The following is a 13,243-nucleotide window of genomic DNA, read 5'->3' on the forward strand; positions in this document are numbered from 1 at the left end:
TAGAATAAGTGCTAGGCTTACAAAGACTAAGTCCTGGGTCAATTTGCTTGGCCGCAGTCAAATGACTGAAACAAATAAAAGAATAAAAAGAATTTCTCTCTCTCTCTCCCTTCCTCACTCTCTGTGCATATGTGTGTGTATGTGTGTGTTTGTATAAAATATATATGTAGGTATGTATCACACACACACACACACACACACATATATTTATGTATAGGGGAGAATTTACAAAAAAACAAAAGACAAAGACAGGCGGTGTAGACAACAAACAGACGTATTAGTTTAATGCTCGGGAAGTGAAAAAGTCTTTAACGTTTCGAGCCTACACTCTTTCACAGAAAGAAATAAGGGGAGAAAATAAAGAGAGAAAATATTTATGTATACACATATATATGCATATATGAGGGTGCATGGCCTAGTGGTTAGGGTGTTGCACTCACAATCATGAGATTGAGGTTTCAATACCTAGATCAGGTGGTGTGTTGTGTTTTGAACAAAACACTTCATCTCACGTTGCTCTGTGATCACTTTGACACATGATACAAAGTACACAATGCACCTGTTCAAGTAACATCAAGTCGATGGAGTGAGTGAACTAATGTACAACACATACATATGATCACTATAAACAAATCATTTGTGCAGTTCGTTTGGCAAAAGCTGAACACTCATGTGTTGTCTTCAAAGTCCATCATATATGCATATACAACATACTTGGATACACACACATATATACACATACATGTACCCAAATATGCATATATGTATTTACGGCCTTAGACTGTTTCTCTACTTACTATTCTCCAGGGATCTGGGGATTTTGGTAAGTAGAATGACCAAGGGCTTCAACATTGACACCAAATATATATATATACATTATATATTTAAAATAACATATGTTTACTATAGACTTCTACTAATGCATGTGCAATGATATACTATGACCAGCCAGAGTTAACTGCACCATACATAAACATGTAGCCAGCCAGCTTTGTTTCCTCATAAATGTTAGCAGAATAAATTTTTTTTTTTAAATTTTCTACAAATATGTTTCAGATGTTGTTGATTCTGATTATATTAGAATTTGTTTTGAAATAAATTTTTTGGAACAAAATGTAATGTATGTCAGTATGTTTGTGTGCTATCCCACCAATTTTTATTTTTATATTAAATTCCAATATAATCATAATATCCACATTTTGAAAGGTATTTGCTGAAATTTTCATTTAAAAATACTAATTTTTCAGAAAGTTGAGAAAACAAAGCTCACTCATGTGAATTTTCTGAAACTCCTCTCCCCACTTCCCCAAATCATTTTTTCTTCAACAATTTCAGACATAACTAGAACCTATGCCAGCTGAAGTATATTTGTAGAAAATTTCATCAAAAAATATCCATTTTTCTGGAAGTTATAAAGAAACAAAGTTGGTGAGGTACAACTATGTATGTATGCCCATTGCTTTAAAATAAGTAATATAATGATCACAATGCTATTAGATATAACCATAAGAGAGGAAAGAAGAGACCTGGCAGAGGAAGAAGTGGTGGAGATATAAACTAAAAAAGAGAAGGAGAGAAAAGTGAGAAAATACAAGAGACAACAAAGAGAGACAGAGGATTGATACAAGACAAGACACATCTACATTATATATTTAAATAATACATGTTTACTATGGACTTCCACTAACGCATGTGCAATGATAAACAGTGACTAGCCAGAGTTGCACCATACTACACATATGCACCCCACTGACTTTGTTTCCTCATAACTTTTAGAAAAATGGATATTTTTTAAATCAAATTTTCTACAAATATGCTTCAGATGACATAGATTTTGATTATATCAGAATTTTGTTTTGAAATAAATTTTCTGAAAGAAAATGTAATATGTGTCAGTGTGTATGTGGTTATCCCACCAACTTTTATTTCCATACCAAATTCCAATTTAATTGTAATCTACACATTCTGAAAGATATTGGTTGAAATTTGCATTTAAAAGTACCTATTTTTCAGAAAATTATAAAGAAACAAAGCTGACTTGCATGAATTTTCTGTTAAAACTGTTAAAACTGATATTATGAAAAAGTTAATGAAGTGAAAGAAATATATGTTCCTGGATTTGTTTTTTAACCTATTGCTGTATATTGTTACTGCTGTAATCCTTAATGTTGAATTGTTATAACACCCACTCTGGTATGGCAGTATAGTTAGTAAGACAAGTAAGACCATGACTATCTATGACCGTCTACTTTATACTCTCACCTTATACTGACTGACGTCATCTTATTTATAGCAACTAACATATACCACTCATCACATGGGTTGGGTGTACCATTATTACTATTATCCCCATAGCATTTACTGAGTGTTTTTGTTTTTTGATGGTGATGGTTATGCTAAGAAAATGTGATTTCATCACTGCAAAAGTATGATTTCATTATTGATTATATAATTCATCCATCCTCAATTAAAGTCATAATCATCAGCATCATTTAACATCCATTTTTCCATGCTGGCATAGGTTGCATATTTTGATAGGGCAAGACAGTAGATGATGCCAGGCTCTAATGTCTAGTTTAGCATGATTTCTATGGCTGGATGCCCTTTCCTAATGCTAGCCAGTTTATAGAGGGCTTTTATGTGGCACCAGTATGGTAATAATGTGGGCTTTTATGTGGCACCAGCATGGTAATATAGTTTCTATGATTGGATGTCCCTCCTAATGTCAACCCCTTTATAGTATACTGGGTGCTTTTAAGATAGCACCAGTGACTTTTTACATGGCACCAGCACTGGTGGGATCTCCAAATAACTTTCAAAACCTAGAACCCTTGAGTGGGGAGAGGTTAAAGTATGACAGATAATTAGAGATAAGTGTCTTGCTATGGAGGTAACGCAGTTAGAAAAGAAAGGCTAGAAAGGGAGGGGGAGTGAGTTATAGTGGAAGGTAGGGAGATATGGCTACCCTAGTTGGGAAAGAAAAGAAAGAAAAAGAGAATGGAGGATAAAGAGAGGTTTATATACCCAACATGTTTGAGTATTTTATAATTCAACTTGCATTATAGCAGCTTACAATAAGCTACACTACTTTCAAACTTTAAGTTCACTCCAAACTTTTTATTGTTTCCATATTTTGTAATTTGTGTATAGATGATGCCAAGCTTGATGTGCAGATAAATACTGTTTGCTATTGTGTATGACTGAAATCTGTTTTGTCAGTTTCATTGTCAGAAGTCTTTCTAAATGAGAACTTCCTTGTAATCAACATTCTTTATGGAATGTTTGTCATTTGGTGTATATATGTTCAACCCTAGAAATCCTATGAACACTCTAGAGAAGGCAACATATAATTGTCCAAGTGTGAATATGGGCTTTGGTAAATACAAAGCAAGTTTTTCAAATGTTTGTCCTTGTCACTTATTAAGTGCCATTTTTTTTTTTGTTTTGTTAACTTAATGGGAAACTCCTGGTATAAATACAGTCTTTTGTGATGCTGACTTTCAGTTATGATTTTTGCGTTAATGAATTTTTCTTGAACGTCTTGAAATAACTAAACCTGTGTACCATTACAAATATCATTAGCTTGGTCAGTTGTACATATGTGTGATGGCAAGCCTGAAATATTTAGTGTATTTAAGTACTCTGTTGTGAATTCTGAAGGGTCATCCTAATGAAAACATTGATCATCATTAAAGAGAACCTTTCAACTCCTGGAAACAGTTTTAGTATCTCCTCATTGATGAGGATATACTAAATTAACATTAATCAATCTTTGAAAACCTTTCTGGCTCTGTAATGCATTCCTGTATGACATTTCTATTGAAAACCAAGGAAATGAGGTCGTTGAAATCATGAACAATGTTACATCCCTGGGGTATAATAATTTTGCCATTTGCTTCTTCTACAGAACCATTTCCTACATGAAGTATAAAGCTGTTGAACTGAATTTGGTTGTTTTGATCTTCTGAATTCTGTGCATATAATTTTAACTGCATATTTTTCTATCAGTTGAATTTTTTTATATCTTTTCATAAAGATGAATCAATAAAGCTGCTGTCTACTATCTGTGTTCTATTTCCACTAAAAGTTATTACATTTCTGCCAAACAGATGTTCAAATCTAGGGTCGACTCTTTTCATAAGATCTTATGATGTTCTATCCAATACTTCTGGGAAGAAACAGTGAGACATGAGAGTAATTCATCCCAAATTATAACTATGGAAGCCGCTTTGTACGCTGTATGCATGACATGTGATACTATTAAATGGATTGAAGGGAAGGGAGACAGCAGAATGGGCCATTGTATTCCCAGTAAGTAGCAATACAGGTATAGCAGATTATGCAGTTGCTATTGCAATTGTTCCTTCTTTGTGGATATAGGAGAGAAGGACACTATAGAGAAAAGTTTTACATGATTCACCCAGCACATCAATAAACACAGTTTTAGCAATGAGAATCTTGTGATTGTAAGTATCTACTTTTGAAATGTGAATTGCCTCTACAATGATCTGGAACACTGGTTGTTGATTACAATTTAACTTTTGATATTTTTATCAAAGAAACTCTTTTGTTCAAGATGTGGAAAAAATTTAAGTTCTTGCAGAATGAATGTACTGATGATGAAAGTATTTACATTTGGTATACTCATGAAGGGTGGGGGAGGTGTTTAATGCTGAATCATTTTCTCTTAAAATAAGTTCAGTTATTTTTTTTGTGTAATATATGTGATTCTAGGTTATCATTGATATCTTCTACTTCTAAAGCAGTCATTTGATCTTCTGCAAGTCGCCTTTCAAATGCTGTAAATAATTTGTCTGAGCAGAAAAGTCTCTGTAGCTGATATGTAGTTGCTTAAACATTTGCAAACTTCAAGGTTATCATATGCTAAGCCCAGTTTCATTGCAGCTTCTTTCTAAGTATGGAAAACTACACCATCAATAGTTCTCATATCTTCAAATGATATAGATCCAGGAATATGATGCAATAAAGCTCTCAGAATTGCTCCTGTTCCTTTGGCAAAACAAAGTAGATATGCTCAATTGTGTAGATATTATTTTTCTGAGATGCCATAATTTCTCAGTGTTATTCCATGTGTGACATTCAGGGAAAAGTGAAAATGACTTAGCTGGTGATTCCCTACTAACTTGCATCCATTCAGTGAGGGTGGACTTGTAATGAGTATGAATAATATGTTGACTATCATCATCATTAAAGTAAACTTATTGCTGTTTGGAGCAAATGAAATGTATGCTGTTGAAGGATATGAATCATGTAATTCAAAACCTAAATCCTCCAGACTGTCTCTGATGAGGATACATAGATGTCGTTAGTATAATTTTCAACTTCATCTTTGTGGGTTCCTCTTCGTTGTGCATTTATTTGTCCATTAATATTGACTGTCACATGATCACAATTTTTATGAATATATTTGCTAATATATTTAATTGATTTTACAGCTGCACATATCTCTACATTACAATGAACTCTATATTTGACAAAAAAAGAAGAGGGAATATGGTAGTACTGAACAAATATTTAATTTGACATTTAACTTTATAAATGTAGAACCATTATTTCAACATCATTAAAATGGATAGCCATTATAGTTGTGTAATGTATTTTCCTAAATGTCTTTAGTTGAAATGTTTTTTTTTTTACATTTCCCATCAATCATACATGTTGCATTGGGTTGACCTCCCCCGCATGAACCATACAGCATGCTTTTGGTGACATGTTGCGGAAGTGCAACGGCCCAGTGGTTAGGGCAGTGGACTCACAGTCAGAGGATTGTGGTTTGAATTCCCAGACCGGGCGTTGTAAGTATTTATTGAGCAAAAACACTTAAAAGCTCCATGAGGCTCTGGTAGGAGGGTGGGAGGCGAACCCTGCTGTACTCTTTCACCACAGCTTTCTCTCACTCTTTCTTCCTGTTTCTGTTGTGCCTTGTCACACTCTGTGTCATGCTGAATCTCCCCAAGAACAACATTAAGGGTATACGTGTCCGTATAATGCTCACCCACTTGCACATTAATTTCACAAGCATGCTGTTCTGTTGATTCGATCAACTGGAACCCTCATCGCCATAACCGACGGAGTGCTGTAGGTGATATGTTGAAATAGAATCAGTTATTTGTGGATTCAGAAGTTCTGCATAAACAACCTTATCATTATGTTATAGATCTAACATATTCTTTTTTTTAATATGAACAACATATGATAATGGGGTAGCCCACATGTACCCTGTAATCTCATCTAAAATGTTCTCCAAAATGTTATGTAAGAGATCCCAAAGCTTCATATTAAATACTTTGTTAGTTAAACCTGGTCTGTCAGCTGGTGTTTATCTTGGATAAAGTTCATCTTGTGATTCCTTTCCATTGAGAAAAGTGATGCAGAAATTTGGTTTTCCCAACGTTTGAATAATTGCTATCAAGTCTTGGTATAGTTTCTGCATTCATCATGGGCCTCCTATGAATGCTGTAGGTATGATTACTCTTTTATCTACATCTGAGCAGTGGGAATACATATAATCATGAATATTTTGATACATTTCTGCCCTGATATTTCATTTGATTATATTGAATCCACTGTAACCTTGCTTCTTTAATCTTGGACTACATATTACACTAATATTCCAGAGTTAAATGATCTGAGTTGTGAAGGAAATGGAAATCATATACTCAAACCATGAGCAAAATCTATCAGTGATATTTTATGACTCTTACCGCCAAAGTCAACAGTTGACTCTCCATCCCCTATCACCAAATGGAAATAGCAATTGGAACTGCAGTGGGTCATAATTTGGATGCATTGAATTGATTGATTGTATAAAAGATTCACCAGGAACACACCTTTTACACAGTGTCAGAAGTCTTTGTGGTTGTACTGCTACAAAATTCACATCTGGCATAATAACTGCAACTTCTGCAGCTGAATGATTGCATGTTTGGTTACAAGTTGTAGGAATGTGTTTGTTTTCTAGGATAACAAATGAGAACTCCTGTGTATTAACAGTGTTTAAATATTCTACACTGTAATTTTGCTGATGCAGCTGAGTTTTTCTGAGAACCTCATAATGCCAGAAGTCCCATCCCTTGTCATCTTATCCTTAAAGCTTGAGGTTCTAAGGTCATGTCTTCCAGTAAGATGTGATATAAGGGAGATTTGGTTGCTATTTCTAGCATGTTGAGTGAGCATATAGAAATCTTATTTGCTGATGATATGTCTGCTGGATCAGGGCTGACATACTCATTTGAAATTTTTTTCAATGCCTTTCAAAATATTTTTAAAACTTTAAGGCTAGTTAGATTGATATGTTTCACTAAAACCATCAAAAATTAGTCACTGCTAAGCCCCCTCCACTCCACTCCTCAAGTATCATACATTTGTCGTGAAGCACAGTTAAACAGATTTGAAGGTCAGATTCGTTTTATAAATTTACTAATACTTAATAGCCTTGTATGTATGTTATTTTATTACTTGTGTTGAAGAGAAAAATACTAAAATTAGATTCACCTTTGTTAAAAGTAATGAAATATGAATTTAGTAGAACACTGGCAAGAGATGCGACATGATAGTCAACTGTCAGCAGCAGAAAAAGTAAATGTAAGATTAAATGCAATTATGTTAAAAGCAATGAAAAGTTATGTTATAAAGCAATGAAAAGTTATGTTATAAAGCAATGAAAAATTACTGCCTAAATACTGCCAAGAAATTTTAATAACTCACATACACATGCACACACACACAGACACACACACACACACACACACACACACACACACACACACACACACACACACACACACACATTTTTTTATGCAGTGACCTGAATAATAATAATAATAATTACAACAACATCAAAAAATACCTTAGGAATGAGAACCCAGGTTCGAAATTTCCCCAAGTCACCTGATGAAGGCTGGAGGGTATATCAGCCGAAACATTGTGTTAACAACAAACAAGATGAGGACAAATATCTGTTGAATGTAAATAATGTAAATAAAGCAGTAGTTATATTTGATCTAACCAGAATTGTTTCAAACTTTGACTTGTATGAATCAATCAAAATTATATTTGATGACTCTTAGATTATGAGCCAATAAGAGATCTACTCAGTTGCTTGATCTGCTACAAATAACAACCAAAACTGACTCATGTCATATTCTACAGTCTTAAAAAAAAGGAACACACTGGATAATCTATGTCTGTTGATCAGTTTAGCAGCCAGCAATCATTCCACTTACAGCCTTTTAGCTGCTTTTGCCCAAGCCTAACACCAGCCACTTTCAAATGTCATGAAAACAAATGGTATGCTGTTGAAACTACTTAATTCGATAAAGTACTACTATTTTGTAGTACACACCAAAAGTCTTCTGTTGATATATCTACAGTGGGTTTACCCCCAAAGAAAAGGCATTAGATAATAATTTTTCCATCATAATTCATGGGATCTCAAAAGAAAGTGAAGGGAAACTGCTATTGTTACAATAACAGTTGTTCATTATGCATGGTTGGTAAATTCTCAGAAAATAATAGAGATCTTACTATGCAACAACAGAATTGAACTTACATGATATCTGTTTACAGTGGGGAAACTAGATTATTGTACTACAAAAAGTAACTCGCTTCATTATCTTTGAAGAAGTGATTGCTTCATAACAAGATATCTACCAAAAGAAATCATTAGTTTGGAGCTACACTGTTATTTGACACATTACTCTCGCTATCTGATATTTTTATGTATTAGCTTCAGCTAGAAAGTGCATGACACATGCACTGTTTCTCTGGTATGATAAAAATTCTGATAGCTCAAATTGCAAAAATGAAATTGTGACAATGAAATATCCTTAGCAATGTATTTTATAATATTTAATCCAAACTAAAATCATTTTTGGAACTCAAGAAATAATTATTTTAAATGTGTCAAAAGATATTCTAAATAAAATGACAGCACATATGAAAATAGAGGAATAAATTCAAGTTAACTCAGCTTTGCATTTTAAGTGGTGATATTAGTAATTTCTGAGAAAATTTGGAATGTAGTGTTTATAAATAATATATTGTTTATTTATAATTAACCGATGGTCCCATCCACTATTTTCTTCTGAGTTAGTGTTATAATTCTCAACTGCAAGACTTTTAGAACAAAAATGCCACTCTAACCTTTCAGCTATGAAATACAAAAGATAAGATCTTTGAAGTACTCAAGAAAACTTAATAGAAAAATTATTTTCAGTAGAAGACTAATGTAATACTAGCTGTATTTTAATAAATTCAAATTAAGAAATTAATTCCTTAAAAACACTTCAAAAAAAATAATAAGCCAAAAGTATCCAATGTAAATAAAATTCTCTAAAAATATGGTTATCTTATTACTGCAGCAAATGAATCCAACATGCAAAGGTGTAGACTTTATGGAGGTATTGATACTCACACCATACTTTTGAGCAGCAAGAGCCACCTCTTGAATCACTGATTCACTGACAATGGGACGGGCAGCTTCATTTATTAGAATAATATCAAGCTCTTCACAAACTGTGCCAAAGGATCAACAATGAAAGGTAAGATTACATAGAAAATTACTGATTTTAAATATATAATCAAATTTAAGATATTTTTCATATGGCATAAGAACATTTTAGAATAATGAAAGGTTTTTTAACATTAATCTCAATCCAAAGTAAAAAGCTAATAATATTCAATTTAGGAAGTTCATATTCCTCAAGGCTCCTAACTTGGTGAAAAATGCAAAGTATATGCAAAAATTATATTATTAATTTTGAAACATTCTATCATTTCAAATATAAAATATTTAAAATGATAGTAATATAACAAAAGTTTGAAAATAAATTATCTTAGAGTTAAATATGAATATAAAATATTTAATGCAAGAAAATGAAACTAAATTAGAATTAAATAACAAGTGTTACCTGAAGAAAGTGTCCTGATACCATTATAGATAGACCGATGCCTTGTAGCTCCAGCAATTGCTACATGGACTTTGTCTAACAGATGTTGACTAACTAAATCCTCAAGACTTTCTGAATACTCCTCAGCAACAGTGACAATAATTTTCTGGACCCAAGAAATTCTAGAAGTAATAAAAAAACAAATCGATATTTACTGAAAGTAAGCATGTATATGGTGTAAGGAAGATAAAGTTGCTGCATTGGCAACTTTTGGTCTTCCACCTAAAAACAACCCTGGCCAGAACTGCATCTTGAAGAGGAACTCTGCAAGTGCAGAAACATAATAACTCTTATATATACATATGAGTATATAGCTCCATAACACTGGTGGATAAAACAGTACTCAAATACCAAAAGTAGGATAAAATAAAATGTTTTATCAAAGCTGAAAAATATCTCAAACTCAGTTTCACATAACCAGTCATCAGACAGAAGTGAACTTTTGAAACAATACAGTGGTTTGCAAATGTTTATAAATGAAGCAATAATAAGTTGGCAATGCATCAAATAAATGTTTAAAGTTGATTGGACAGTGGGTTTGTAACTTTTCAAATTCAACAGAATCTATTGGATAATATGAATGACTGCCAACAAAAAATAATATTAACATCAAAAAACTAAAAATAGGTCACAAAATTAAAAACAAGGGCAAATGAGTATCATAAAACAAATAAATGAATAAGTGTGCTATTAGTGGAAAAGCAGAGTCTGTATAACAGAAAAAGAAAGAAGAAAAATAGAAGCATATTGGAGAGGGTGATGGGAGTTGTGTTAATACTTGCAGGTAGTTATTATTACTGCTGACAACAAAAGTTTTTCCCATCAGTGATGAGCAGATTGGATGATATTTGTGTTAGAACTGTGATGTTGCATGGTAGTAAGACATGGGACTAGAATGCATAAGATTTTCAAAGACTAGAAGGATAAGTAGCTAGCATGCTTTCCTGGGTGTGTAACCTGAGGGCAAATAAGCAAAGAGAAAAACTGGGTATAAAAGAATCTGGTATAGTGTGCAAGAGAGGAAGCTATTTTAGATATGTGATGCATATTGAGGAGGATTGCAACATACTAAACTGACAAGCACTCCATGTTAGTAGAACCTGTGAAAGAGGGAGACCTTGAAAGACTTATAACTGGTGAAGACTGACCTGAAGATGTTGCATCAAATGACGATGACAATGACTGTTGATATGCAGTGCTACAGAAGATCTATTCACCCATGGCAAAATGTACCTTGATACAAGGTTAGTGTTTAAGAAGCCATGATCATCACAATCATTATCATCATCATGACATGAGTTGGATGGTTTAACAGGATCTAATGAACCAGAGGACTACATTAAGCACCAATGTCTGTTCAACATGGTTTCAATAGATGGATGTCCTTCCAAATACCAACCACTTTACAGAGTGTGCAGGGTGCTTTTTCATAACATTAAGTAACTAGGCATAGGAGTGGCTGTGTGGTAAGTAGCTTGCTTATGAACCACATAGTTCCAGGTTCAGTCCCACTGCGTGGCACCTTGGGCAAGTGTCTTCTACTATAACCTTGGGCCAACCAAAAGTGGATTTGGTAGACGGAAACTGAAAGAAGTCAGTCATATATGTGTATGTGGGCGTGTGTGTGTGTGTGTGTGTGTGTGTTTGTGCATCTGTGTTTGTCCCCCCCCCCCCAACATCGCTTGACAACTGATGCTGATGTGTTTACATCCCCGTAACTTAGCGATTCAGCAACAGAGACCAATAGAATAAGTACTAGGCTTACAAGGAATAAGTCCTGGGGTCGATTTGCTTGACTAAAGGCGGTGCTCCAGCATGGCCACAGTCAAATGACTGAAACAAGTAAAAGAGTAACTTGCAAGACAAAGAAAAAGATTCCATAACTGAGTGGGGTTGTAGCAGAAAGACAGCTTTAACCCTTTCACAATCAGATTTCTTTGTCAAATGTATTGCTTATTTATTCACATTGTTTTGAATTAATCACATATCATTTTGTAGCTTCAAGATTTCAATTATGCATTGGTATATTTTTAGAATGACATTGTAGAGTAGGTGTGGGAGGCTGGGTGTGGCCAGTTTTAACATAAAACAGATAGAATAATAACAGATAAAGGGTGGGTGGAAGTAGCTGGAAAGAAAATAGCGATGGTGGTGACAAGGTATCTCAAGATACAAGAAAATGAGCATAAAAAAGGACACAAAGAATTGGAACGGATAGATGGATAAGCTCATTAGAGTGTGAGGAGTGACAGATAGTTGGAGATGGATATAGAGGTTAATATAGTGAATAGAAGAAGGATGGAGATGTGGTCAATAGAAAATATCAGTATGGTGGCCTAAAAGAAATAGGAATGGATCTGTAAGGAGGTGATAAGTAGTAGTAGAGAAAGGGAAGAGATAAGCAGTATAATGAATCTGTAGAGAGATCAGAAAACAGGGAGCTGATGTGTTGGGTAGGAGATTAGGGGATGAGAGAGAGATGTACAGTGATAGGGATAGACATCAGAGGAATGTAGGGGTGGCTATAGTGAGTATGGGACAAAGGTAGGGAGAAGCCATTGACAACGGATGATGAGACAACAGGTGATGAGAGTGATAGCAGATAAGAGAGGGTGTTACAGATGAAGTATGGCAGTCATAAGATGTAGCTCAGAGAGACAGAACTGGCAGCAGAGAAAGAAGTGATCATTGGAACTAAATTGGGAGGGAATGATATTGAGAGTTAAGGATAAGAATGAATTTTAAAAGGTGGAGAGAGAAATATAGCTCAAAGTAGGAAGAAATACAAGCATATTATGCTCTCATATGATTATTGAAGATGCTTAGTGCCATAAATACAAGAGTGAAAAAATGGATCTTAGGAAGATGAGAGGTGGGGAAGGCTTGACAAGGAGAGAATGGGTGTAGGGGCAGGGTTCAGTGAATATATAGGTATAAATATAATGTATTTTAGGATTTGGCTTTCATTGAGATGGATAGGTCTTTTTGAGCACAGCAAATAGCCAGTCATCTCTCCTTGATGCTCAACATCTTAAGATCAGCCTTCACTATTTCATACTATGTTTTCCTGGATCTCCCTCTTCCACAAGTTCCATCCATATATAGCAACTGGCACTTCTTTATACTGCTGTTTTCATTCATATGTTTCACATGACCATACTAGCTGGCAGAAACGTTAGCAGGCCGGGCGAAATGCTTAGCAGTATTTCGTCTGCCGCTACGTTCTGAGTTCAAATTCCGCCGAGGTCGACTTTGCCTTTCATCCTTTCGGG

At 34.4% G+C, this 13,243-nt stretch overlaps 1 protein-coding gene across 4 annotated transcripts in view; it reads right to left on the minus strand.

Moving 5' to 3' along the window:
• LOC106878830 (D-ribitol-5-phosphate cytidylyltransferase) overlaps nucleotides 1–13,243 on the minus strand; it is a 141,374-nt gene that overhangs the window by 55,125 nt on the left and 73,006 nt on the right. For all 4 annotated transcript variants that reach the window (XM_014928169.2, XM_052967256.1, XM_014928170.2 and 1 more), the window contains exons 2-3: nucleotides 9,933–10,093; nucleotides 9,437–9,537 (exon numbers count right to left, since the gene is read on the minus strand). In XM_014928169.2, the coding sequence (XP_014783655.1) occupies nucleotides 9,437–9,537; nucleotides 9,933–10,093 (262 nt within the window). The remainder of the gene's footprint in view (nucleotides 1–9,436; nucleotides 9,538–9,932; nucleotides 10,094–13,243) is intronic.

Source organism: Octopus bimaculoides, chromosome 4, assembly GCF_001194135.2.
Source record: "Octopus bimaculoides isolate UCB-OBI-ISO-001 chromosome 4, ASM119413v2, whole genome shotgun sequence".
NCBI classification, from domain to species: domain Eukaryota; kingdom Metazoa; phylum Mollusca; class Cephalopoda; order Octopoda; family Octopodidae; genus Octopus; species Octopus bimaculoides.